General features: G+C 50.3%; 1 protein-coding gene across 34 annotated transcripts in view; it reads left to right on the forward strand.

The window, feature by feature from the left end:
* DYSF (dysferlin) overlaps positions 1-27,951 on the forward strand; it is a 209,874-nt gene that overhangs the window by 177,508 nt on the left and 4,415 nt on the right. For all 34 annotated transcript variants that reach the window (XM_044392323.3, XM_044392349.3, XM_026483173.4 and 31 more), the window contains 13 exons: positions 411-509; positions 7,757-7,885; positions 8,177-8,332; positions 9,673-9,764; positions 12,234-12,404; positions 13,075-13,217; positions 14,937-15,076; positions 16,330-16,418; positions 16,684-16,779; positions 17,173-17,314; positions 21,641-21,740; positions 25,315-25,493; positions 26,870-26,979. In XM_044392323.3, the coding sequence (XP_044248258.2) occupies positions 411-509; positions 7,757-7,885; positions 8,177-8,332; positions 9,673-9,764; positions 12,234-12,404; positions 13,075-13,217; positions 14,937-15,076; positions 16,330-16,418; positions 16,684-16,779; positions 17,173-17,314; positions 21,641-21,740; positions 25,315-25,493; positions 26,870-26,979 (1,646 nt within the window). The remainder of the gene's footprint in view (positions 1-410; positions 510-7,756; positions 7,886-8,176; positions 8,333-9,672; positions 9,765-12,233; positions 12,405-13,074; positions 13,218-14,936; positions 15,077-16,329; positions 16,419-16,683; positions 16,780-17,172; positions 17,315-21,640; positions 21,741-25,314; positions 25,494-26,869; positions 26,980-27,951) is intronic.

Below are 27,951 nucleotides of genomic sequence, written 5' to 3' on the forward strand. Positions count from 1 at the left end.
TCATTTCCCCCAAAGAGCTACCGTATGTTCCTTCTGATCTCAGCCTTGGTGTGGCCCTGGAATGCAGGGAGATGCCAATGATCATGTCCACATTACAGAAAGAAGGGAGGCCCGAGAGCTTAACAGCATCACACAGTGAACGGGGGGGGGGGGGGGGGGGGGGGCAGAGCCAGGACCAGAGCCTCTGCCTCTCTTGCTCGAGCGGGTGTTCAGACCTTTCTTCTGGTCTGGTCTGCACAGTCTGCCCCTGGAGTGGTGAAGAGTTCCAGCTGTCTGCTCCCCTGAGCTCACCTAACATGAGTGCTTCGAAGTCCATGCTGGCCCATTGGCCTTGCTAGGTGCCTGGTCCAGAAGGGCCTTGCTTAGCAAGTTCTGTTTCTGAAGTGATCTCTTTCTTTCTACCCACTCAGGAGGAGGAGTTCATCGACTGGTGGAGCAAATTCTTTGCCTCCACAGGGGAGAGGGAGAAGTGCGGCTCGTACTTGGAGAAGGGCTTTGACACTCTAAAGGTGAGGCCTTTCCACAGTGTGCTCTTCAGTCTAACAGCCCTGGGCACACACGAAGGACAGCGGGGGTGCCACAGGAAGACAAAACATGTACACATATGTCACCTCCTTTGAATATATGTGTGTATGTCCTCATTCGGTGCCTGAGGGCTGAGGAGGGCTGAGGAGCTAATTGAGGTGAGAAAGGTCACCCACTGATTTAGAGCAAGAAGTCAGTATGGGCTGGGGTAACCAAGAAAGTAGTTTTGGAGGAATGTTGAAAAATACTGAAGTATTTATGGGTGAAATCATGCCTGGCCTGGGATTTGTTTTAAAATGCTTAAAGAGAGAGAGAGAGAAAGAAAGAAAGAGAAAAGGAAAAGAAAGAAAGGAAAGAAAAATAAATGGGAAGATAGATGATGTGAGTGACCCTCTGATAGATTTTCAAAATATTAAAAAGTATGAAAATTGCAAAATACTGAGAATTATTAAAGCTTGGAGATGGGTACTTAGGGATTTGTTATACTATTCTGTTTCTTTTACAGTTATCTGAACTTTTCTATAATAAAAAATTTGGGTTAAAATAAAAAGGAAAGTCAGTTTGAGAATAAGGCTCTGATTCGTCCACCCCTGTGATTGGGATAGAAATTGCCTAGCAAATATAAAAATATGGTAAACTTCATTTCTGTGAAAAAAGAAAAGAAAAGAACCCCCCCCCCAAGCCAACCAAACAAACAAAAACAAAGCCAGGGATGAGTCAGCCAAATTCTGGTATTTTGAGGAAATTCCACAAATACAATTATGCTTTTTAAAAGTAGACTGTTTTTAAAAAAGATAACCAGAGGTGACTCAAAGTTACACCCCAAAGGAGTTGTAGAGGGTCCTGGAGAGGGTTGCCAAATACATTCAGGACGCTCAGTTACACTTGAATTGCAGATAAACAAGGAATACTATTTTAGTATAAGTATCTTATATAATCGTTAGATAAGTATGTCTTAGGCCTCAGATAGTGCATGAGACATACTTACCTAACGAGATTATTTGTTATTTATTTGAAATTCAAATTTGACTGAGTGTCCTGTATTTTGCTTTGCTTTATCTGGCAAGCCTGCTTAGGGAAGGTGTGCAAAGGCTGTTAGACACAGGGGAGGGACCCAAGGAGCACCCCAAAGGGGACCGGCTGAATGGGATTTGAGGCCAGTTGGAGTGGTGGGTGGTCTGGGCTTTCAGGTCATTCTGCTGGCTGAAAGCCTTGGGTGGCCACTCTGGGGGGTGATTCTAAAGGTGGCTAGAGTTGTCGCTGATGCACTGGGGGCCTCTGGGTGAGCTGTGTCTGGAGGCCTGGATGTGCAGAGAGCAGGCAAGCAGTGGTTCCAAAGGCACAGGCCTCCTCAGGCAGCAAGTTCTTCGTTGACTTGCAGTTGGGTGTGTGAGGTTGGGCAAAGAGACTGAACTATTTGTGTACCAGGAAGAAGGTCCGACACATTAGGTCTGGCATGTGGTACTGTGGCCTTGCCAGAAAATGAGAGAAACCAAGAACGAGGACTCCTGCCAGCGTGGCCCATGGCCCTGGCCCCCCTTGCTGCTCCCTCAGATGCCGGACACGGAACTGGCATCCTGCCCTCCAGCCTGACCTCTCCGAGGAGATCTCTGACAGTGTCCAAGTGAACATGGTCCGTCCAAAACAAAACACGTTCAACCTGTTTCTGGGGGAAAAAACCAGACCTGGAAGGAACACTGGTCCTTTAAGGATAAGTAAATAGAAGAAAACCACCACCACCACCATGAGTTTTTGCAAAATAGCCTGTAGCATTATGGAGAGAATGGAGAACACAATGGGTAGAGAAAAAAAAACATATTTTGGAAATTACTAGCCGGAGGGAAATATACAACTCACAGTGTCAGTAGCAAAAGATAGAAAAACAAAAGATACAAACAAGAAAGCATAAAAAAACAGAAATCATAGAAAAACACAACAGAAAAAGAATAATACATATTTATTTCCCTAATAAATGAAAATATATTAAGCTTCTCTATTAAGTGATAAGGACTCTCAGACTATATAAAATTCAGAAGTCATTAGACTGTCCTTAAGAGGTAGGTCTAAAACAGTACAACTTAGAATATCTACAAAATAAATATTTTGGCACACAAAATAAGGTAAGTGCCAATAAAAGAGAAACAGATATAATTTAAAGTAAAAAGCAAAGGAAACAAAATGGGATTTTTATGAAAATAAAAGATACATGTCTCAATGAGAAAATGCCCAAACATTCCTGTACAAGACAATAAAGCTTAGAAATATTTAAAGTAAAAATTGTAGGAAGATGAAAACTCATACCTCACACAAATAAAAGCAAGGAATGAGAGAAATTAAAGTTGCAGTAGGGATTTTAATGCACCTCTCTCCTAGGCAGATGAAGCAGAAAGTAAAGAAATGAGGAAATAAGAGGTCTGAATAACAAGGTAAAATATTTTTTAAGCTACATCAAATGTAGCTTTAAAATAGAGTAAAAATAATAAAGAAAATAGAGAATACATTTTTTCCTAATGCTCAGAGAATATTTACCAAATTTGATCACATATTAGTTTAGCAATAAATTACCAAAAGCAGAAATCATACAAGACAGATTAAAATGCAATAAAATGAGAAATTAATAACAAAAGTTTAAACAAAAAGACCAACCACTTGGAAATTTAAAAAGTATTTTATTGAGACTTCCAGTATGAACATGGCTGCATAAGTCAGCATTTTTCCCCCTTTCTTCTGGAAATCATTCAAACCCACAAACTCCATTTTCAGTAAAAGTTGGAAACAAATAAAACCCGCAGACTCCAAAATACATGTAAGGGCTGTCCAAAGGCAACCAGGATTGGGTAGAAGCCACTCGGCAGTAAATGAAGAGAAAATGGTGAAAGGTCATAGTGGTAGCAGATCTCAGAAAACCCCATCCTTCCTAATAGAAGAATGTGGAGAATTATTGAAGACAGGTTATGGGCTCGGGGGTGCTTATTATCTATTACCTTTACTTTTGTGTGTGCTTGAAAACTTTCATAATAAGTAGTGAAAAAAAAAAGTTCCTGAAGTTGAGGTTTCACCATAAAATCTAGAAGTGATCCAGCTTGTTCACAACAATGGAGTCAGGTTCAGGCTGGCGACAAATGCTTCTCGGACCTGGTCCAGTTCAGGGAAGTGGAGAAGGTGGAGCTACACAAGAATCCCATAGATGAGCCATATTTGCAGGAAGCAGTCTGTCTCTGTGGTTGGAACGAAGGAAGTAACTGGGCTAGGAGACTCCAACGCCATTTAGTGACAAGTAATCAGAAAAGAACTATCAGGGCATTAATTCAAAAATACCATGGAAAAAAAGAAAATATAAATCAAAACTTAGCCAAAAGAAGAGGATATATACCCACCACAGAAAAATTTTGCCAAGGAGCAGATGAGATGAAATACTTTGCTGTGAACTTTTCAGAGGTGGGATGGTCGGAATCAAGGCAGAAATGAAAGAACTCAAGGGATGATGAGATGAGAGGAGATGAACTGTGATCTGGTAGGATTCAGGAAAGGAGAAGAACACATGAAATTGGAAGGAGGGCAGGGCAGAATGGCCACTTTGACAAACACAGGAAGGGGCAGAGGTCAGAAATGATGAAAGTAAGCAAAATGATGTGGAAATAAAAAACAATACAGAGGTATAAAACAATACGGAGAAAACGACAGATCTGGGAGTCAAGGAGAGGAGATCCAACACTTGCATAATTGGAGTGTCTGAGGAAGCCAACCAAAACGATGAGATAAAACTAATAAGACATTGAAGAGTTTAATGGAATGTCACTGGAATGGAAGGATATCTGAATATACATACTACAAGGTCCACTGGGTGTCAGGAAAAATCAACCAGATTGGTCAACCCTGAGACATAGCCTAGTGTATGTTATTGGACTTTAGAGCTAAAGAATTTTTGTGGTAGTCATACTTTCTTCTCCCCCAAAACATTAAGTCATTTAAAATAGGAAATAAGGCAAGGCAGCTTCGGTTCCTCCACAACCACATTTCATACCCAAAGACAGTAAAGTGCCATGTGTAAGATCATCAAGGAGAGAACAGGTGGCCCAGGATTTCTACTCAGCCCAGCTGCCCTTCAGGCATGAGAGCTGCGGACACACAGGGTGCATATTTCCAGAACTGGGGATATGGGTCCCATGTCCCCATCTTGAGGAACATTTAGGGAATGAACTTAGACAATTGGGAGATAACGGGCAAAGCCAGAACGCAGGGACTGGTTGTGGTCATATCATACCTTAGACCTCCAATGCAAACAAATGGAAGGATTAGGGTAACAGGACAGAATATACATATATACAGTGAAAATGTGCAAGTGACAAAACTGGCAAAGTTAGGCACGGGGGCACCTGGGTGGCTTAGTCAGTTAAGTGTCTGCCTTCAGCTCAGGTCATGATCCCAGGGTTCTGGGATCGAGCCCCATGTCAGGCTCCCTGCTCAGTGAGGAGGCTGCTTCTCCCTTTCCCTCTGCCCCCCACCCCCACTCGAGCTGTGCTCTCTCTCTCTCTCAAATAAATAAATAAAATCTTTTAAAACATTAGGCACAGAAGGAGGAAAGATGATGGGATACAGAGTAAGGACATGGATTGCCATATTATGGAATAGATAGAGTTGACAGTATTTAAAATTGGCAAATCAAAGAAGAGGAGTATAAGCAAATTATAAGTGAATAGTAGAGAGTAAATATTAAGGAAGACAATGCTGTCTAAAACTGAATGAGGGAGAGGGAGTGGGAAGGAGATAAAATTCCATCATTTTATCATTGCTATAGTAGGGAACTCATAAATACTGCCCCTAAAGACATATAGGACTTAGAGAATTACTTGCATATGTAAATTTATAATAATGTTAGACTATGAGCTTAGCTCATCAGAAACACACACACACGCACACGCACACACACACAGAAAACAGACCACGCAGGCAAAGATGTAAAAAAAATCGATGAAATTGGAAAACGTAACATAAACATATTATATGACTACGTAAATATATAATATAAATGTGAACCCAGACCAAACGTATCTGCATAGCAATGCATGTCATATCAATCACTTATTAATTAAAAAACTTAAATCAGATCTCAGAGCAAAATCTAACTCCAAAATAAAGAGATTCATGAAGGCTGAAAATGAAAGATCGTGAAAATGTGTACCTGGCAAATGCAAATGAAAAGAAAGCAGAACTCACCATGTTCTTATTAGATGAGAGTGGGTTCAGGTCCCCCAAATTATTTAAATGACACAAAGAACGACACTTTAGAATGTTAAACCGTGCAATTCCAGGAGGTGACAGTTATGAGAATATCTGTATGCTGAATAATACAACATCAGTATTCACAAAACAGAAATTACCGGAGATACAGGAAAGAAATAGTAGGTAGGGGCAGATTATTTTTCTCTCCTCTCAGTTCATGTCAGGGTCAAGGGAACACAAACGTAAGAGGATAGAGAAAAGCAGCATAGTTATTCACCTGACTGAAACCTGGAGCCTGAAAACAGAGGCTACAACCTTTGGCACAGTTCCAGAGATGGACCACGTAACAGGCCCTGAAGAGAACTTTAATACAATTCCAAAAGTGGCCTACCACCGATGATGTTTTTTGATTAGAATGCCATAAAATGAGAACTTAATAACAAGATCAAAAGCCCCAAAGTTCTCTCCTATCTAGACAATTAAAAAAACAAAGAACAACAAACCTCTCTTTTTGCAGTTGTTGGCAAAAGAAAAAACACCAATTGCAGAATATCTGGGGAACAAGGATAAAACGCTACATATTAGAACTTGCTAGTTACAGCTAAAGCAGCATTCAGAGGAAGGTGTATAGCCTTAAAAGCTTATCTTAATTAAAGCGAAAGAATGAAAAACAAGCATCCAGCTCTTGGATCAAAGAATAAAAATAAAACTGTAATTGTGGCATGCCAAGAAGATGAATATGATGACATTACAATCAAAACCATGCCAGGGCGGTAGTAAGCAGAGACAGTTTCATAGCAACAAGCACTGTCCTTATCAGAATAGAGGGAGCAAAGGAAATAAAGCTTCAGCTGAAGAAGTTACAAAGAATGAAAAAAAACACCTTAAGGCAGTAGGAAGAACAAAATAATAAAAATAAAAGCAAAAATAAGGAACTGGAACAGAGGCAATGGTAGGACTTACAAATGAAGGAACAGACCAAGAACATACTCAAAGTGGCACCTACCAAACATTAACCAAATACCTAGTTGTTATTTTTGAGAACCAAAATGCAAGGCAATAATAACGTTTTCCTGATATTTACTCGTATTTTCTAATTTGTCCTAATGAGCCTGCCTCACTTGCATCAGTAAGTATTTCTTGGAGGGGACAGAACTTGGGCTAGGCCTAAATGAGGAATAGCACTTAGTGTGAGAAGGGAACCTACCTGGCTCGTTTTGGCTGTCAGTTTCGGGTGTAATCAACTTAGCGCGTATATTAAGTTTTTAATATCACTATTAGGTACATTTTACCACCTATAGTAGAAAACTGCCGCTTCATTTAAGCCTGAACAATTCCAAAGCACGCCTCTAACAAAGAGAAGTCAGTGGCTGTTTGAGAGGACTGGGATGGATACACTGAGTGTGCGAATTTAAAGTAGAGCTCAGAAGGCGCCCGTGGCCCTCTGGTGTCTGGTACTTCTGCCCCCTGGGCGTCCTGGACAGCGAGCATTTGTGGCTTGAAATGTGGACCTATACATTTTCCAGAGTTCTGTCTCAATCTTCAAATCAAATGTCAGTTAACTTTTCATTTGTTTGTTTGATTTTATTCCCTAAAAATATACACCAGCCTTGTACACGATGACTCCTAGATACCTAGAACGTTGCATTCACCAGAAAACTGTTCTCTAATGGTGTTGAATGCACGTCTTCCCCTCTTCCCCCTCTCCTGTCCCTCTTGTTCCCCACCCTCCTCCTCTCCCTTTCCTCTCCGCTCTTTGCGTCCTTTTCATCTCTGCCTGTGGCCTTTCCTCCTCTGTCCTCTCTGTTCTTGGCCGCTCTCCCCTACCTCTTCCCCTTCCCCTGCTACCTGCCTTTGCTCTTCTAATTTGCACACGGCCTTTCCCCTCCATTTCTTCTCTGTGTCTGCTCGTCCATCTTCACTTGGACACTGTCCTGTTTCCTCTTCTGTGGCTGGCCCTCTTCTTTCTCTTTCCCTTGTCATCTTCTCTCGTCCCCGCGTGTGGCAGGTCTATGACACACAACTGGAGAACGTGGAGGCCTTTGGGGGCCTGTCTGACTTTTGTAACACCTTCAAGCTCTACCGGGGCAAGACTCAGGAGGAGACGGAGGACCCATCTGTTATTGGGGAGTTTAAGGTACGTCCTTGAGGACCTGTCCCTACCCAGGAGGCCTGAGACTGTGAAGTGGCAGCAATAAGTGAAGGGGGCAGGAGCAGGGCTACTGTAGTAACTACAGTAATGACCATGGTGTTGACGTTGGCACATGTGGGAGCGCCATTGATGAAGAATCTGATGTGGTGAATAGAGATGGCGGTGGGCTTGGTGGTCTCAGGTGTGATGACTCTGGCTGAGATGACGGTAATGGTCATGATGGTGGTGGTGTTGGTGATGATGGTGATGAATGAGTTGGCCCCTCATTCTTTTCAGGGCCTCTTCAAAATCTACCCCCTCCCGGAAGACCCAGCCGTCCCCATGCCCCCGAGACAGTTCCACCAGCTGGCTGCCCAGGGGCCTCAGGAGTGCCTGGTCCGCATCTATATCATCCGAGCATTTGGCCTGCAGCCCAAGGACCCCAATGGGAAGGTAACATTCCTGGAGCTCTCAGCTCTCCCAGAACAGCAGGCTGGGGCACAAATGGGCTGCAGGATGTGGACAGAGCTCTCCCACAGGGAGTTCACAGTATGCCTTGGAAACCAGCCAAACACACACAGCACTGAGAGAGGCGACTGAATGCAGTTCGGTCAGGGGCCAAGTGCTCTAGGAGGTCAGAGAAGGCCGGGCAGTGCAAGACTTGGCAATCGTGAGGAAGGCTTTGCGGAAGGTCTAGGATTCCTAAGGATGGATGGAGTTCTGGTAGGCTAGGAGGGAGAAGAAAATAGTATTTTAAGGTGGGCCAAAAAACTTGACAAGAGTTTGTGAGAGGAATGTTGGGCATGAGGATGAGGCGCAAGAGGAAGCGACATGGAAGGTGTAGGCCGGGGTTGGACTTTGTCGGGCTTCAGGTTTGGGTTTCTGGGGCACTTGCTCAAGTTTTGTGCCCGAGGCAAGTACCGTATCACCTGACACTGGGCTTGGCTCTGAGGCACACGGGGATCTTGCCAGAAGGCAGGAGTCTGGAGCTCTGAGGAGATGGCCGGGGAGGGGCAGAGAAAACTTGGAAAGAGAGAAAGGGAAAGGAAGAGGGACAAGCGGGTTTGACTGGAGTTCAGAGGTACGGGGCTGGGTCCTCTCTCATTGCCTGAGATGGGTGCAGTCACAGCATGTGTCCTTGAGGCTGTGGGTGGAGGTCTGCTGTCCTATCCCTGGAGCCCTGCCTTTCAGGGTGAGAAGTCATAGCTGGCCTTGCCCTGCTGGAAGTCAAAGGACAGGATAGAGCCATCCCCAGCCCAGGCACCGTGATGGCCTCCAAGATGTGGTGTGGCCAGTGGTCCATCATATACTTCAAGATTTCTTTATGCCATGACTGACCCTGAGCACCCTGGTCCTAGCTGCTCCTGGAGGCCTTGGTTGGGCTGCCAAAGTCTGGCCATCTCTCTCCCTTCGGTCTGCTGAAGCAGAGGTCACAGGCACAACCATAGCTGCCTCAGTCACATATATAATACACGCTGTAGTGTTTCTGAGGATGTGAGCCTTGCCCTCACCCACCTTCTGATGGGGCAGTGCTTTGGGAGTATGGAGGACTCAGGTACCCCATTCCCACTGCTGGACCGTGACTAGAAGTCTGTGTCAGGGCCAGCTGGTGTGGCGGTGTGCAGGATGGGGCCTGTGGCCTGGCACCATGGCAACCATGGCACCCTGGCAGCTTCTTGATGGCTGGCCTCCTAGCCCCATGGCGGGCGGGGGGGGGGGGCAGAGGACCGAAGAAGCCTCAGAGATGTGTTGGGAAAGTGAATTCGCTTACGCCTTCCTGTCTCTTCCTTCAGTGTGATCCTTACATCAAGATCTCCATAGGGAAGAAATCAGTGAGTGACCAGGATAACTACATTCCCTGTACCCTGGAGCCTGTGTTTGGAAAGTAAGCTGGGGACAGCTTGGTTCTGGGGGGTGGGGGTGCCAATCTGGATAACCCCCAGCCTGGGGCGGGGAGGTGTGGCTGCCACTAGGAAGTGGCCGGGTCCTGAGGCAAAGCTGTAGTCCCTAATCGTGCATGCCTGTGGGGGTGTAAGCTCCCCTCGCTTTTCATGGCGTGCTGAAGGCTGAAGTCCGGGCCAAAGCTCCTACTTAATCTCATAAACAATTACCTCAAAGAGCAGAAATCTAAATGGAAACTCAGAGCCTGCATTTGCTAATTATTATTTATTTTTTTTTAGATTTACTTTAGAATAATTTTAGATTTATAGAACAGCTGCAAAGAAAACACGATTTCCAAATGTCCTTCACACTCCATTTCCCTCTTACCTACCCGTGGTTCATTTTGTCAAAACTAAAAAGTCGATAGTGCACTCTATTTCCTGCGCTCTAGACTTTTTTAGGATTTGGCCCCTTTTCCCACTGATGTCTTTTTCCTGTTCCAGGATCTCAGCCAGGATCCCATGTTGTGCTTAGTCGTTGTCGTCTTTCGTTGTTGCGTGTTCGTCTCTCGCGGGTAGACAGAGGAAGAGAGTAAAATGTTCTTGAAATCCAGAACAGGGGAAGGAAGAATCAGGACCCCTTGTGTGGACGTGGCTCCCAGGCGTCCTGGACTGTTGCTGCCTGGATGCGAGCTTATTTAGGCTGGAGGGAGGAGAATCACAGAGGGAAGTTGGTGGCTGTTTCTCTAGCCCTGGTGGGAGAAGGTGTGTTGTTTTGATATTGTCAAGTGACCCCTTGAATGCGTAAACCAGTGTCTGGAGAGTTCCTTGTGGGCACTCGGGCCTGCGGCAAGGAGCCGGTCAGCCTGGAGAATTGTCTGCTGTCCTGCCAGTGGTGAGCCCCTGACAAGCTGGAATGAGAGGGAAGGGCTGCAGGGAAGAAGGTGGGGAGGAGCTCTCTGGTGAGCTCTGGTGGCTCCTGGTAACCCGGCAGCAGACTGGGCCCTTTCCACAGTGGGGCGGGGGTGTGTCAGGGCCCAGAGCAAGGTGGGGAAGTGAGTGCAGAAACCCTTTCTTTGTATAACTCGTGTGCTGAGCAAGCCCAGCTCAGGGAACGTAATGAGAACACACCTTCGTTTTCGTCTGCCTGTATCCTGTCGACATTTCTTCAGTGGGGGTTACCTCCCCCATTTCTTGAGTGGAAACTGTGGCAGGCAGGTGACTTTTCTGCTTACTTTTAGACAGTCTGCTTTGTCCTAAACCCAGTCTCAAGGTGCTAAGCAGAATGCCCGCTCGTGGGTAATCACGAACCTGACAGGCTCTATTTAGGACAGTCACCCCCTTTCCCAGCTGGGTCCGCTTTGAGTGTGGCTGCATGCGGCGTGGGGATGTGTGTGTGAAGGGAATGAGGGGGCTCTGCCTCTCTCCCTTTCCTGTCTAACGTCTCCCACCAGCCCCCAGCTAGCCACCAAGCTTCTGGATTGTGCCTGGCTAGGACTAGGGGAGCCCCTGTGAGAGGACAGCCCCATGTGCTCGCTGCCCCCGTGTTTCCTGGGCACTCTCTGGGTGGCAGTGTTTAAAGCTGATTTATTTTCTCGTGAGCGCTTTCCAGAAAGCCCCTCCGAGCCCACCCACTGAAGTTCTAGGGAGGTGGCGGATGCTGTGGCCCTTTACTGGTGGCCCTTTTCAGATGGGCCTCTCCACAGTCTCACTGCTGGAGCCCCAGGTCCCATGGGGTCGGCTTCCAAGTGGCTCCGGTTTGGCTTCATGGTGGCCCAGCCAGGATGGGAGCAGTGTCGCCTCTGTCTCCTCCTCTCTGCAGCCAGCTGCTTTCTCTTCCTTGAGCAGGAGTCCGGCGCCAGGCTTGTATCTCCCGCCTGCAGGGAACTGTTTCAGGGGAAAGGGGGCCGTCCCTCCACATTTGACCTTAGAGGAGGATTGGGGTTCTCAGAGCACAGCAGGCGCTCCCTCCTAAGAAATCTCTTCACAAATCCTCCTTCCCGCTCTGCAAGCAGGTGTAAAGCCCAGAGTGTCCCCAGAGTGGGTCCCGGGTCATCCCTTTGGTATATTCCAGCCCTGTGGCCCCATCACATCTCTTGCCTCCTGGTGTCCTGGCAGAAGCTTCAGTGTTCACTTTCTGTCCAATTCATTTGTTCATTCTGCCGTTAATCAGGCAGGGTAGCTACTATATGCTCAGCCCAGATTATTTGGGAATGTCTGACACACACACACACACACACACACACACACACACGCAGAGTCTCAGAAAAGTCCAGTACCAGTAGAGTGCTGGGGTAAGATCTACAGGGGCCTGAGGAAGGTGGACACCAGAGCCACTCTTGGAAGGGGAGGAGGGGGCCAAGGAAGGCTTTCAGGCCCCTGCTCTGGCCCTACTCCCCTCCCTTGAGCACCCGCTGTGTCCCACAACATCAGGGAGCCTGCAGCACCCTGCTGTCTGCCCTGGGCCCCTGCAGGATGTTCGAGCTGACCTGCACTCTGCCTCTGGAGAAGGACCTGAAGATCACACTCTATGACTATGACCTCCTCTCCAAAGATGAGAAGATCGGGGAGACAGTCATCGACCTGGAGAATAGGCTGCTGTCCAAGTTCGGGGCTCGCTGCGGACTCCCACAGACCTACTGTGTGTAGGTGCACGGGGGCTGGTTGCTCTTCTGCCCCCCGAATCCTGAGCACTTACCTTGGGCCAGCCCTGTGCCTGGCACTGGATAGGTGTTCTCTCACTCGATCCAACTCGGGTCTTGTCCCCACTGTACAGATATGGAGACTGAGGCCCAGAGATGTTATGGTCTGTAAGTGGGGGGGATTATGATTTGAACCTGTTTGTCTGACTCTAAGAACCTGGCTCTTCATCATGTTGTAACCCAGCTCTCCTTAGGACACTACCAAGCCCCTGTAGAGGGAAGAATGAGGAAGGAGGGAAAGGGGAAGGGAGGCAGACAATGGGTCACGTGGGCCCCAGCGGAAACCTGCAGGGATCTGTGTCGGGGGACCTCATGTGTGGCCAGCCCCTGCTCCCTTCTTGCCAATTTGGGTCTCATGTGGATCTGATTCTCTCAGTCTGGAAATTGTAAATATCTAGGTTCCAACTCTGTATGCATTTAAACAAGTTCTGCCGTCTCTGGGCCTCAGTGTCCCTGTGTGTCAGGTGGGACCCCCAGTCACGGCGAGGGAGGGCGCCCATTGTTAAAGTGAAGGGTGGGGGGCTGTGCAGGTGGGTGCCCAGGCTCCCGTGCACCCCTCGGCCCTCGGCAGCGCCCTGGAGGGTCTCTTCTTTGCTTTGTGTTTGGGCCTCAGCTCTGGACCCAACCAGTGGAGGGACCAGCTCCGCCCCTCCCAGCTTCTCCAGCTCACCTGCCAGCAGCGCAGACTCAAGGCGCCCGTGTACCTCACAGACCGCGTACTCTTCCAGGATAAAGAATACACCATTGAGGAAATAGGTGAGCTGCCATGTGACCCGCAGGGCGGGCTCTCCCTCGACCCGAGGGGTCAGGATCACGATTAGGATCAGTTTGCTTCTGGCTTTGAATGGTCAGACTTTAATTGGAATTTGGGGTCCCGATGACCTCTGGGACTGTTTTCTCCTTGAATTGCACTAGCTTGCCAGCTTGGCCTTCTGGGTATCTTCTGAGCCATCCTCCCGCACCCCTGACTCCTGGTTCCTGTACCTGAAGCATCCCCAGGGCAAGCAGGAAGCCTTGCGGCCTGCACCCTTGCCCCGGATCTGCCCAGGGCTCCCGCCTGAAAATTCTCCCTGTGTGTCTGAGACATCCACAGGCCTACATGGTCCCCCGGGAGCTGCTCGGACTCCCTGGAGGTGTTACAGCCCCGGGGGGCTCACTTCCTGCTGGTTTCAGAGCTGTTTGATGTCAGAGCTGGTACTGAGGTTATACAGGGGGAATGGTGGCTCGGATGGCCCAGCCCCAACCCCCTCCTCCTTCCTGGTCTGCCTTTCCAACTCTTCCTTCCGCTGGTCTGCGAGCCGCAGTAGCACGGGGACCAGGGTCCTACGTTCATAAGAAAGGAAAGCCAGAAGCTTTCGATGGTGAGGTCCGGCATCTGCCTAGTTTTGCAGATGAGGCCATGGAGGCCAAGAGTGGCTCAGTTAGGAGCAGCCAGTTAGGGGCAGACCCAGACCCCTGGCCCGGGGGTCCTGCTGCAGTGCTGTGCCGCTTCCTTTGTGGCACCTGTTAGAGTGGACAGAGCAGGTGTGCAGGATGAACGTGTGTGTGTGTGTACGTGTGTGTGTACGTGTGTGTGTGTGTGTGTGTGCATGAAAATCTGTGCTCTCGAACATGGGCACACCTGAGTGCATATACCTGTGTGTGTACTTGTGTGTTTGGACACACGCAGACCCTCCTCCCCCCAGTCGAAGCTTTTGTCATGGGGGCTCCAGGTTCCTGTGGCTGGCTGCTTGGCCACGCTTGTCTGGGTCAGAAGCACCCCCATGTCCTCATCCCGGCCACGGCACCAGTCCCTGCCCCACTCCCTGGCAGGTAGGAGCTGTCCCTGGGAAGCGCCAGGCACAAGGGAAGGGTGTTCATGTCCCGTCCCGCGTCTTTCCTAAGTGAGGGTGTCATCTCGGCTGCTCTGTGGACCAGCGGTGTGACCGTTCTGTGTTTCATTTCTGTCATCTGTGACACGGGCAGGAAAGCAGCGCTTACCTTCCAGGGTTATTATAAGGGTAGAGCCTGTTAAGATTTATGGAGAACAGTGCCTGGTTTCTCTTTATCAGTGTTTGCTGTGAGCACTATTATTTTAGCTATTTCCCCAAGAGAGCAGATTGTGCGAACGGGAGAACAGTCATACTGAAAGCACTTAGATGCCTGATCTGCAAGTAGAGGTTGCAGAGGCTCAGAGTTTGGAGCAGTCAGGGAGGGCTCCCTGGAAGGGGTGAGCTTTGATGGGCAGGGAGGATTTGTATTGGTGGAAAAGAGGAAGAGCTTTATAGACGAGGCTTGGTAGAAATGATGGCAATGAGGAATCTGGATTTTAAAGCTGGAGCCAGTGGACTGTGAGGCTTCCCTTGCAGAGAGTGTGACCTGAGCATCAGAAGTGTGTCTAGGCTGGGGGTGAGGGGCTTCCTGAGGCCTCCAGGCAGCCCCACCATCCCTTGCTTACTCAGCCCCGGCATCTTTTTTGTCTTCTCTCTGGAGCAGAGGCTGGCAGGGTCCTGAACCCACACCTGGGCCCAGTGGAAGAGCGTCTGGCCTTGCATGTCCTCCGGCAGCTGGGCCTGGTCCCCGAGCATGTGGAGTCCCGGCCTCTCTACAGCCCCCTGCAGCCAGACATTGAGCAGGTAGGACAAGGACCCTTGCACCCCTGAGCCCTGAACCCCAGCTAGCCCCGCCCCAAGGACAGCATGGATATCCCAAAGGCACCCGTGGGGAGCTCAGGATTTGGCCAATCCCTCCTTGACATGTTTTCCCACAGTCTGAGTGGTGACCACTATTGGTCTATGAGAGGACCCCTTGGGCCTGGCCTCTCCTGGCTTCCTGCAGCCCTCAGGACCTGGGGAATGAATCCGAGCCACCTCCTCTATCCCCATGGATAGAACTCTGGCTTCCCATGGGTCATTCAGAAGCCTCACTGTTTCAGCCTGGGCTCAGGATGCCCTCCACTACTATCTGTCAGTGACATCCAGGTGGCTGGCATGGGGCTGGGCTGCTGTGGGGAATCCAGACAGGGCGACTGGCACCCTGTGACAGAATGTCAGAACTGTCACTGAGAGCTGTCATCAGGAGGGCCGGGGCATCCTCCATGCAGAGGGTGGGTGAGTAAAGGGACAGCTGGCCCAGGGCTGAGACTGGGAGGCTTCCTGGAGGAGGTGAGCCCAGGGCTGGGTTTTGGAGAAGGAGGAGAGAAAAGGGGACAAACAGAGAAGGGCTGAGGCAGCAGCGAAGGTGCCTTTGTAGACATGCAGGGGACGTGGTCTCTGCTGTTTGGAACTGAGCTTTCTTGCCCTTGGTGTGTGGCTGCCAGCGCCCCAAAGTGGCACAGCAGGTGTCGATGTGAGCTTTCAGTCTCTAGCTTTGTGCTCTGGAGAAGTTACTTCAGTCCCTGCTCTTTCTCTGTGAAATGGGGACAGAAATAGTACCCAGCTTGCAGAGAGGGAGGGAGCCGAGGGGTGGCAGGTGGAGTGCTCTCCTGTCGCGGAAATCCTCTGAAACTCCTAGGACTAAACTGTGTTCTCTGACCCTCCAAAACCTTGGGCGTGCCATTCCCTCAGCTGGAAACGCCCTTCCACCCTTGTCTACCTGGCGCCCTGAGACTCAGCTCAAATATCATCATCTCTGAGAAGCCTGCCCTGACCCCCAACCTCCAGGCCCCGGGCCCAAGTCATCGGCCTGTGGGGCAGCAGAGCCACTGCTGCAGTCGGCCTTGAAGTCCCCTGGAGGGCACCTGCTCTCTGCGGGGGGGGGGGGGGAGCCTCTCTGGGGCAGGGCCTGGGGCTTCTTCGCCCTGGGCCCCACCTGTGTGGCACAGGGCAGCTGTTGATAGGTGTTGGTGGAATGAAAAAGACGGGGAGACAACAGGGTTATGTCTCCGTAGGGGAAGCTGCAGATGTGGATCGATCTGTTTCCCAAGGCCCTGGGGCGTCCTGGACCTCCCTTCAACATCACCCCACGGAGAGCGAGAAGGTGACTTACCCCAGCCAGGGACTGGGGGCTGAGCCAATGGGTGGGATGGTTGCAGTTCGATGTGAATAGGACCTGGAGGTCACTCTTGGGCCAGGCGTTGGGCCACTCGGGCTGCAGGGCGTCGCTCTTGTGTGGGCCTGGCTAAGTGTCCAGCCAGGCAAGCAGCGGGGTCTTGTTGGGTGAGCTGGCCTCTTGGCTTCTCAGTCAAGGACGGCCCACCCTTTGCTGGGAAATCCACGTGGAGTTGAGCCCTTCTCCTCCACAGGTTTTTCCTGCGTTGTATTATCTGGAACACAAAGGACGTGATCCTGGATGACCTCAGCATCACGGGGGAGAAGATGAGTGACATTTACGTGAAAGGGTAGGGAGGCATCCGCCTTCTCACCTGTCCCAGCCTCATGGTGTTGCCCTGCTCCCTTTGGGGTGGTGGAAAGGGGGAGCCCCAGCCTAGGGGAAGGAGGGAATGAGAAAGGAAGGAGGTCCTCTTGGGGGTGGTCCCTGCCTTTGGGGAGTCCTTCTCCCACTGGATTCCCTCTACAAAAATCCTTGGATTGAACTTGGAAGGTTTGAGAATGTCCCTCAAGAGAGAAGTTAGAATGTTTTAAAATTAATGGCACATAGAGATTTCTGCGGAATTATTTTTGCTTTATCCTTTCCTGAGTTCATTTACCTTCTTAATTCCTCCTTTGCGTAAGCTGGGGATGCACGCTGTGGCGGACGCCTTAATGACACGTGTCGTTGCCGTGTTGTCTAGTTGGATGGTCGGCTTTGAAGAGCACAAGCAGAAGACGGACGTGCACTACCGCTCCCTGGGAGGCGAAGGCAACTTTAACTGGAGGTTCATTTTCCCCTTTGACTACCTGCCCGCTGAGCAAGTCTGCACCGTCTCTAAGAAGGTGAGCGCGTGCCTGTCCCCAGTGGCCATCACCGCATGGCAACTACCGCCGTCACCGTCTCCCCGCCCCCCACTTCTGCCACTTCTACCATTACTGCCACCATCAGCATTGCTACCCTGCCCCAACCCCCCTCACACTGGCGCCACAACCACCATCTGTGGCTCGGTCCAGATCCCGAAACTACTGCCTTCTTCCCGACCCCAGACGAACCAAGTGGCAGGAAGGGTCTCAGGGTCAGAGTGGGCAGAACATTCAAAGGGACACCCAACATGGCGATGGGAGGGGCAGAGAGGCAGACCCCATAGGGAGAGCCTCCTCGGAGGGCCGGCCTCCCCTGTGGATGGATTGCCCACAGGATTGGGGTGGCTTAGCTAAGTCCCTCCTGTGACATTGTTCCCCACATTTCTGCGTCTGGTGCCTGTGGTCACTGTCCAAGCTGGACACTTACTGGGTGCAGCTCGGGCCTTCCAGGCTGGAAGCCATTGCCCTCCTCCCTCCCTGACCTCACGGCTAGCTGCAGGCCCCTGGGGGAACTGCTGCGTCAGCCGGAGGGCGGAGGTGGGTCCTGGGACCTCAGCTCTCTGTGTCTCAGCATCTCCTCGTTGAGGTCTCATCTGGGTGGTAAAGTCTTTTCTCCTGCAACAGAAGGAGCACGAGGCAGGCATCCTCCCTCCTCGTGGCCCTGCACCTGCCCTTGGGGAGAGCCCTCAAAGCACAGGGAGGCCTCAGAGCTGGGCCGGCTGGAGGCAGAGAGCACCTGTTGGAGCCGACTGCCTGCATCCCACCCAGAACCCACCCACCTCGAGGGGCTCTCCATTGGACACCGTGGATGCCTGTCTGGTGTGTAGGTCCTGCTGGTCCGACTTCCTTCCCGAGGCGGGGCGAGGCTTCAAGCCGCCAAGCCTCTGCGATGCCTTCCTTCCCGAATGGTTGAGTGGCTCCAAGAAGAGAACTATAGACCGTACTTCCTGGGCACTGCCGAGGTTTTATTGGCTCTCTTCATTTAATCCTTCCTCATGACCCTTGCCCAGCCCAACACACAGGATCCTCTGCATTTTAGAGAAACCAAAATGGTCCAGTGAACATTCTGAAACCATCAAACAAAAGAAAACAAGGCTCGACGAGGTTAAATGAATGCTTTCACCCCAGGATTGCTGCACAGGCCTGCCAGAAGGCAGAATTTAGCAACAGCCTGGGGTTCTGTGCAGTCAAGGAAAGCCTAGCCTCTTTGTAGGTTTAATCTTATTTGCCTTTGCTTAGTGTGTTTGTCTGTCACAAGTTGTTTCCATAACAAAGCAAATGTTGCATTTGTTGGGGGAAGAGCTCCAAATGAAACACACACCGCTTCTCTTTGCTGCGGGCACAAGGGGAGCGGGGCTGGGAATGGGGCCGGGAGGGCTCAGGCATCCTGTCTCAGGGGCTCGGCACACTGGACAACGGACAACGGACTACGTGCGGATGGGAAACCGAGGCTGAGAGATGCCCAGTGGCCTGCTTAAATGGGAGGCAGGACTGCCCCCTCGCTGTGACAGGTGGAGATGTGGGCGAGGGGGCACAGGAAACAGGATTGGTTTTTCCTACAAAGTAGGAAGAGAGAGAGTCTCCTGGCACTGTGGCAGGTGACTTGAGACAAATGGAAAAGCCTGGAAGAAGCCATCATCCTGAGTGAGGGAGCAAAGGGGGGGAGAGCAGGAGAGAAGAGGAACGGGGGAGGGAGAGAGAGCCAATCGTGAGGCTGAGATCTGCTGAGACGCTGGAAGTGCTAGGGGCCCAGCTGGAGCTGCTGGTTAAGAATTTGAGGTGGCTGCATTCTGGCACTGGAAGAGTTCCAGCTCTCTGTCTTAGGCCCTGGCAAGGAAGAAGGGACTCAGGCTGACCCACTGAGGCATTGTCCAGAGGCTGGCGCTAGCCTTGGAAGAACGAGAAGCCCAGCTGGGCTGCTAGGGTGGAGAGAAGGAAGAGGAGTCAGGGAGTCTAGGAGAGGTCCCCCCGGGGGGGGGGGGCAATGGGATTCCATGGGGTGTCATGCTCCAGGAGAAGGTCTCTGAAGGGAGGGGTGGAGGAGGTCAGAAGACGTCGAGGAGGCTCTGAAGTCAACCAGGAGAATGAGGGAGGACCTGGCTTGACCAGGAAGAGCCAGGGGGTCCCTCTGTGGGAGAAGGGGCCTAGGAGGCAGGTGGAATGTGCCCATAGTGGGGCACCAATGAGCTGGTCTGGGCCAAAGGACTGAGTCTGGGTGTGGGATGGTGTGGGGGTACCGCACAGCCTCTGGGCTCCCCAGTCCTGCCACAGAGCCAGGCTTTTGCCGAGGGGTTCGGGGCCTCTGGCAGGCAGGCCCTCCGGGGACCCCATTAAACCAGACGAGACTGTCGTAAAGCACAAGGGTCTCCTTTCATCCGGCTGCTTTGAACCACCGCTGGTTGCCCTGGCCTGGCTCCCCACCTGGAGCCCAGCACACCCACTGGGGCCTGCCTGCAAGTCAGGCACCCACCCTGCAAATAAACAGCTAGTAAAAGGGCCCAGACCGGGAGCATAATGAGCGCCTGGGACCTGGGGGGCCATTCCCCAGGCTGGAGCTCCAGCCCAGCTGCTCCCACCAGGGGCCGTTTGAACCTCTGGCTCATTACTGAGCCCATAAACCGGGCGGCCAGAGGAATGGAGGATGCTGGCGGCCTGTGCAGGCGGGCCTGCGGAGCTGGCCATAAAAGCCCCGCCAGAGAAGGGAGGCACCTGCAGGAGGGCTGGGGCCCGGAAGAGGGGAGGTACCAGACGGGGGCCAGCTGGGGGCCCGAGCCCCTCACCAAATCAGGCAGCGGGCCAGGCTGCAGTGGTGTGCTTTGCAAGGTGACCGTTCCTCACAGGGCAGGGTTTTTGGTCCAGGAGCTCTGTGGGTCTGCGTGACCGGGGGTGGCCACACAGCGAGGCTGTGGGCACAGGGCACCCAGGGGCAGGCAAACCCTCTGTGATCAACAGCTCTCCTGGACTCCCTGTAGAGTCTGTCCCCTGAGACTTGGTCCAGGCCCTTGCTGGGACCTGGCATACTGAAGATCTGGCCTCCAGCGTCTGCGGGATCGTCACAACAGTTCCAGTCCTTGCCACTCACTCAGGAAAAGCTATAGCGAGAGGACAGAGAACAAGCATGAGCAGGAAAGCCCCAGGGACAGTCCTTCGGGTTGAGCGTGGCTGAATTCAGGGCTGAGCCCAGGCCTCAGCATGCCTATCCTTATCTCTCAGAGGTTCTACGAGGCCTCTGTGGGAAGAAGCCCATGATAAGGCTCGTCCAGGCTGAGTGGTCTCAGGAAAGCGGGGTAGGGAGAGCGGGAGGGTGGAGAACTTCCCGGCACTGGGGGCTTTTGATTTGCCCCAGAGCAAGCTCTTAGAGTAAAGATGGGGTGGGTTGCCATGGTAAGCTAGGAGCTGGGGTTACTGTCGCCCAGTGTCAGCTCCTTACAGCAGTGTGTCCAGGGGATCCCTCTGGTGACAGCTAGGATGGGGTGGGGGCCCCCAGGTTCCCAGCCAGCCTACCTGTTCCCCAAGAGCATGGGGGCAAAGCAGGATTTATTTATTTATTTATTTATTTATTTATTTATTTATTTATTTATTTTTTAAAAAGATTTTATTTATTTATTTGACAGAGAGAGAGAGGCAGTGAGAGAGGGAACACAAGCAGGGGAGTGGGAGAGGGAGAAGCAGGCTTCTCACTGAGTGGGGAGCCCGATGTAGGGCTGGGATCATGACCTGAGCTGAAGGCAGACGCTTAACGACTGAGCCACCCAGGCGCCCCGCAAAGTAGGATTTAGAGGTGAGAGCCAGACTCTGGAACCTGCCTGCCTGCCTGGGTTTGAATCCCAGCTCGCCACTTCTCGGCAGTGTGACTCAGACAAGTTCCTTGCTCTGGTTTCCTCAGCTGTAAGGACAGCATGTCCCTTAAAGGTTGTTGGAAGGGTAAACGAGCTCAGATTGGCAAAGGGCTAGAACAGAGGAAGTGCAGACTGATATTATTACTAGCGGTCAGACCTTCTGCAAGTCGGCAGATTGTTAACTTCTCCAAGTCTCTGCTCCATCATCTGTAAAATGGGAATGAAACCTCTGCTCGTGGCACTGGGAGGCTTCAAGGAGCCATGTCGTGTGAAGTCAGCTTACATGGTTCCTTCCTGGGTCCTCAAACACTGTCCGCTGGCATCTTAGCAATCTTCCCGCCAAGACCCGGCACTGGCAAGTCCCTAAGAGATCTCCCATTCATTGCCTCCTCCAGGCAGCCTTCCAAGTTGGAAGGAACCACTCTTTCTCTCTAATCTTGCTTCCCTCCTTCTTCCTTTGGGCCAGGATGCTTTCTGGAGGCTGGACAAGACTGAGAGCAAAATCCCAGCACGAGTGGTATTTCAGATCTGGGACAATGACAAGTTCTCCTTTGACGACTTTCTGGGTGAGCACTGTCTCCAGTCAGCACCGTTCTGTCCACTGGGAGTTGACCCAGAACCCCCACTTGTGTGGGCATGTGTGTGTATGTGCGTGTGTGTGTGTGCATGTGTGTGTGTGTGCATGTGTGTGTGTGCATGTGTGTGTGTGTGCATGTGTGTGTGTGTGTGCATGTGTGTGTGTGTGCATGTGTGTGTGTGCGCATGTGCCATTCTTGGGAAGGCCGGCTGGAGGAGTGGTCCTACTTCCCGTCCTCAGGGAGCTCAGGGTCACTGCTCCCTGGTGCTAAGTACGGTCTGGGGCACAGAGGAGTGCCTGAGGGCCTGTCAGTGGAGGTGGCATTGAACGCCAGGCTACGTGGATGGTAGGAGTCAGGAAGAGAGAAAAGCGCAGGTCAAAGGCGGGACAAGCATGAGCCGGCTGTTGCTGACTGTCTGGCCTCACCCTTGACAGGATACCCCCACCTCAACCCCTGTCTAGACGGGGTAGCTGGGCCCAGTAAGTGAGGGGCTCTCGTCAGTCCTCACGCTTGTGCCTGAGTGATGAGCGAACGAGCCACCGTGGCTCCATCCTCCAGGCCCCCAGGCAGGATTCCAGTGGGGGAGAAGTGTGCAGAAACCCGAGCTGGGAGCAGGGAGTGCTGGGCTGGAGGATGTGGTAAAGACGGGGTGAGACGTGGGGCGAGGAGGATGGTTGTACGGGGCCAGCAGGTGGGACTGTGAGTAACAGCCCTGTCACAACTCTAAGAGTTCCCTGGAAAGCGTGGTCTAGCTGTACGATTGGATATTATTCAGCCATAGAAAGAAAGGAAATATGGTTCCATGCTACAACATGGATGCACCTTGAAAACATGCTAACTGAAAGAAACCGGTCACAAAAGGACTAAGATTGTATGCTTCCGTTCACATGAATCGTCCGCAGTAGGCAAATCCAGAGACAGGAAGCAGCCTGGTGGTTGCCAGGCGTTGGGAGGAGGGGAGTGAGAGTGACTGCTAATGGGTATGGGGCTTCTTTTGGGAGTGATGACAATGTTCTGGAATTAGAACTGGTGCTGGCACAACTCAATATACTAAAAGGCACTGAGTTTTATACTTTAAAATGGTTACATTTTATGGGATGGGAGTTTTAATTCAATTAAAAAAAAAGTGGACCTCATGAGAAAGGCAGCCTGAGAAGAGTCCTGGATTCTCGGCCCTTTCTGCTACTTGGGAGCAGGATGGCTCTGGATGGATCACTGGAGCCCTTCCTGGCTGCCCCTGGATTGCAGAAAGGTGATCTGGTCTTTGCTGAGCCCCTGGGCCCCTGCAGGGGGCGCTCTGAGGAGGGCTGCCTGCTCTTTACATAGTAAGGACCCATTACAAGTAATTCCTCCCACTTTTTTAATTGCTTTTTAATTTTTTTATGGAGTCTTTTTTGCTTACAGACTTAACTTTTTTTTGGGGCATCATTCTATCAGCCTTTTCTTTATGAGGTGAGGCTTCAGAAAATTAATTTTAAAAAGAAAAACAAAGAAAGCTGCGTTTTTACTGAATGAGAAAACGGTGTTCAAAATAAAACAAAATGAGCTCATCTTTTGTTTTAAAAAATACAAATAAAGCCGTCAAAACGACTACTTTTAACTTTAGTAGGTTTCTTTTTCCGCCTTCATAATGTGTTTCTAATTACATATTTTGCTTTTTAAAAATATTTATTACTTAAAAAAAAGTAATAGTTAAGATCTATCATCTTGCCATCCAGAGATTATATGATGTTTCCTTGCAGTCTTTTATGTAGATCATACTGGGGTACTTTTGTGTATAAGCGTGCGCACACACACACCCACACCCCCACACGGTTTAGTATCCTGATTTTTCCTAATGTTATATTAGGACCATCTTTAAAATGGGAAATAAACACTCACCTACACTTGAGGGATGGAGAGACATGTGGGCGGGCGGATGGATAGATGAACGCTCAAACAGAATTGAACAAATGGATGGACAGAATGACAGCCTGATTAACGGATAGGTGTAGTTCTCAAGAAATGGCGGCTGTGGAGAGATGGAGATAGTTAGATCCCCGCAGATGGGTAGATGGGGAAATAAGTGGATGAGTGGAAAGAACGAAAACTAGAACGGTAGACCCCATTGGTGGATACTTACAGCAACCGAGCATTCCACGCTGAAAAAAATGTAATCTCTTTTGCCTGGTATTCAAGAATTTCTTTAATTTGGCCTCAGAAAACATTTTTTTAGATTTATCTCTTTCACTTAATCCTTTCAGCAATTCACGCTCCAATCCCATTGACTTCATCATGCAGTTGTGATTGGATTAGATGAAACCACATGAAATTGCTGTTTTTATAGGTCAAGATAGTTGAATACCATTTTCATATGGTTCAACCACGTAGATGGAGCTATACAGGGAGATGATGGATAAAATGGATGAGTAGATAAACCATCTAGAAAGATGGCTGCTTGGAGAACAAGGGGGGGCAGATGAAAAAATGGGCAGATGAACCACAGTGGGGTAGGACTTCCCGTCTACTAGGATGGCTCTAAAAGAAAAAAAAAAAGCAGAAACTTGAAAACAACAAGTGTCGGAGAGGAAGTGCAGAAATTGGAAGCTTCAGACATGCTGGTGTGAATGTAAAATGGTGCAGCTGCTGTGGGAAACAGTTTGGCAGGTCCTCAAAATCCCAACACAGAAATTACCAGATGACCTAGCAATTCTATTCCCATGCCCGAAAGAATTGAAAACTGAGACTGAGACACTTGCATGCCCGTGTTCAGAGCAGCACGATTCACAATAGTTAAAAGGTGGGCACAACCCAAGTGTCCCATCGACAGATGAATGGAAGGCGTGGTCTCTCCATCCCACGGAACAGTGTTCAGCTACAAAGAGGAGCAAAGCACTAATACATACTTCAACACGGACGCACCTGGAAAGCGTGCTATGTGAAATAAGCCAGACACAAAAGGACAAATATTTTATGAGGCCACCTCTATGAAATATCTAGAATAGGCAAATTCATAGAGGCAGAAGGGAGATTAGAATATCTGAGGGGCCGAGAGGAGGGGGAATGGGGAGTTATTTCTTAATGGGTACAGAGTTTCTGTTTGGGGGGATGAAAAAGTTTTGGAAATAGGTAGTGGTGATTGGTGGCATGATGTTGTGAATGTAATTAATGCCATTTGATTATACATTTAAAAATGGTTAAAGTGACAAATTTTATGTTATGTATATTATACCACAATAAAAGCAATTTAAAAAATGAATGGATGGATGGATCTGTAGACAATGGGTGAATGAATGGATTTGTACAACGGAAACTGAAATTGAGCGTGTGGGAAGCGCTGTGAAGGTTGAACCAGTAGGAGTAGATTACTGAGCATACGGCTGCGTGGGGAGTTGCATGGACAGCTGTGGGGAACGAGAGGTGATGGGTGGGGAAATGAAGAGTTTGTGAGATTCAACCCGTGGCTTATCCCATAGATCCAAGTGGAGGAGGTGACAGTTTTCTTGGAACTGTCCAGCCCCAGGGTAGCCCCAGGCTGGCAGCAGTCGAGAACCCTCTGCTAAAGGACCCCTCTCGGCCGCAGGCTCGTTGCAGTTGGATCTCAACCGCATGCCCAAGCCTGCCAAGACAGCCGAGAAGTGCTCCTTGGACCAGCTGGACGACACTTTCCACCCGGAGTGGTTTGTGTCCCTTTTTGAACAGAAAACAGTAAAGGGCTGGTGGCCCTGTGTGGCAGAAGACGGTGAGAAGAAGATCCTGGCGGTAAGTGCGCTCCCTCCAGCCTGATGCAGGTGCCTGGCTAGCTTCTTCTGCAGGAATCACTGGGCATGTACCTGGCGCCCTCCTTGTCTCCTACCCTGCCTCTTCCTGTCCTCAACTACTGTCATGGTTCTCTTCCCGTTCCCAGCCTTCTACACTGGCTCCTTGAGGCTTGCATCCCAGGAAGCCTATTTAAATGGAAAGATACCCTTACCTTCTGTGGGCCCCGTGTAATTTATGCTCTGTTACTTGGCCTCCAGAGATCTGTGTCCTGGGCTCCCCTCTGGACCAGGCTTCCAGTGGAGGACCTGGGGAGTGCCTGCCAGGGACCATCCTCTGCTCAGGGGTGCCATGACACCACGACACCGTGGAGAACTCTCCTTCCTTCCTCTGGAGAGGAAGTGAATCCCGGACAGTTTACTGAGAAACTGCGGGCAGCCGGCCAGCCCCTAAAGTGGACAGTGAAATGAAGTACCCTTATTGTAGAAGGAATTTTAACACTTATTAAGAAATACTAGCACCTCAAAAGAAAAACCAGCAAAGGACCTGCATAGATAATACACAAAAGAAGTACAAATGGCCATGAAACATTTAAAAGGGTTCATTCCCCCTAGTAATTAAAGAAATCGTTTTCAATGTAAAAACACTTTTGCCTATTCAATTAGACATTAAAAAAACCCTAAATGCTCATTGCTGGTGAAGACTCAGAGGCAGACCCCTCCTTTACTTCTGCTGGGAGGACTAATGGTTTTACCATTTAGGGAAGCAATTTGGTAGTATATAGCCAGGGATTTAACAATATTTATGCCCTTGGACTCTGTCATCCCACTTTTTATAAATCTCTCCTAAAGAAATAAACAGACACAATTAAAAATGTAGGCACTGGGGTGTTTTCTGCAGCCCTTATTTATAACATCAGAGAGTTGGAAACAACCTCAATGAACCAAAATAAGTGGGTTACTAAGTAAATCATGGTCAACCATCCCATAGAACGTTTTACAGCCATTAAAAAGCAAACTTTAAAGAATATATAATTGTATAGTGAAACATATTTCTAAATGAAAGAAGCAAGCTCTAGAACGATACCGACGCCGTGAGATACCGCATGTACTTGCAGAGGAAAATAGCTCTAGTACATAAAAATAGGAACGGTACTCGTCTCCACATAGTGGAAGTATGGCTGATGTTCTCCCGTAGACGTTTCTGTAGATTCTAAATGGTCTACAAGGAGCAGTGGTGCTTTTGTGATCAGAGCAACCCTATATCTTTAAAAAAATAATCATAATAAAGTGGCTCTTATGTCTGTTCTGCCTGAATTCCTCTCCAAGCCATGAGGCAGAGCCTTTGTGCACCTGATCAGGTCCCCCATGTCCCCTCAGGGCAAGCTGGAAATGACCTTGGAGATTGTAGCAGAGAGTGAGCATGAAGAGCGGCCTGCGGGTCAAGGCCGGGATGAACCCAACATGAACCCCAAGCTCGAGGACCCAAAGTGAGTGCCCAGCTCTTGACCCCTGATGCCCAGGGGGCTGGGAGGGGTGGTCCAGGAGGCTCCCACTGCATAGCCATGCACAGGTCATAAGGCCGACATGGCTCAGAGGGGGATGTGACTTGCCCAAAGCTACTGGGTAAGTTAGGGGCAGGTGACAGTCATCATGACGGGGAACTCAGCTAATTCGAGAAGCAGGGGCTGTCGGGTAGGTGTTGGTTGTGTGCCGAGCATGTGGTCACGTGGCATAAATATGTCGTGGTATGGAACCTTCCCTGCTGGGTTGTTATTATCCCCATTTTACAGATAAGGAAACAATGTCAGCCAAGTTAAATAAGGTCTTTCCACTGGGAAAGGGAAGCTGGGATTCTCATACCTGTTCTGATCGGCTCTGGAGCCCAATCAAGGTTTTTACCCTGACTAAAGCTGCCTTCCGTGGCTTACCTGTGGTGTCCATGTGGCTTTCAAATGGCCGTCCAGCCTTAATTTGGCCATCCGTGAATCCCTGTCTTCCCTACCTCATAGCCCCCTGAAGGATATAGACCAATCCAGTGGATGTCGAGGCCTTGAGGGCAGTTACTGGGGGCAGGAGGACGGCTGTGGGGGCAGCGGTGAGAGCTGCGTTTGTGGGTCCCTCCCCACAGCCCGGCTCAGGTCAGACTGGGCGCAGACGGGCCACTTTATCTTGGCGAGATCCCCAGTGCCGTGGAGCTGGCAGAGCTGTGAGAGGCATCCCTACCCAAGGATGTTGGGATCTGGGTGCAAGGACAAGCGAGACCCAGTGCACGCAGTGAGGTCATTACTGAGACACGACACCCTGCGTGCTCTTTGAATTGGCGGATGACCTAGGGCAAGGTTTTGAGGTTCTCGGCTGTGAGTGAGAGACAGTCGGCTTTCCGGGTTCACTTCCCACCATCCTTCCCTGACCATGGAGCAGCCCTGTGCGTCTTGGCAGGTGGTTTGGCTCAGCGGGGG

The sequence above is a fragment of the Ursus arctos genome, unplaced genomic scaffold, assembly GCF_023065955.2.
Source record: "Ursus arctos isolate Adak ecotype North America unplaced genomic scaffold, UrsArc2.0 scaffold_8, whole genome shotgun sequence".
NCBI lineage: Eukaryota > Metazoa > Chordata > Mammalia > Carnivora > Ursidae > Ursus > Ursus arctos.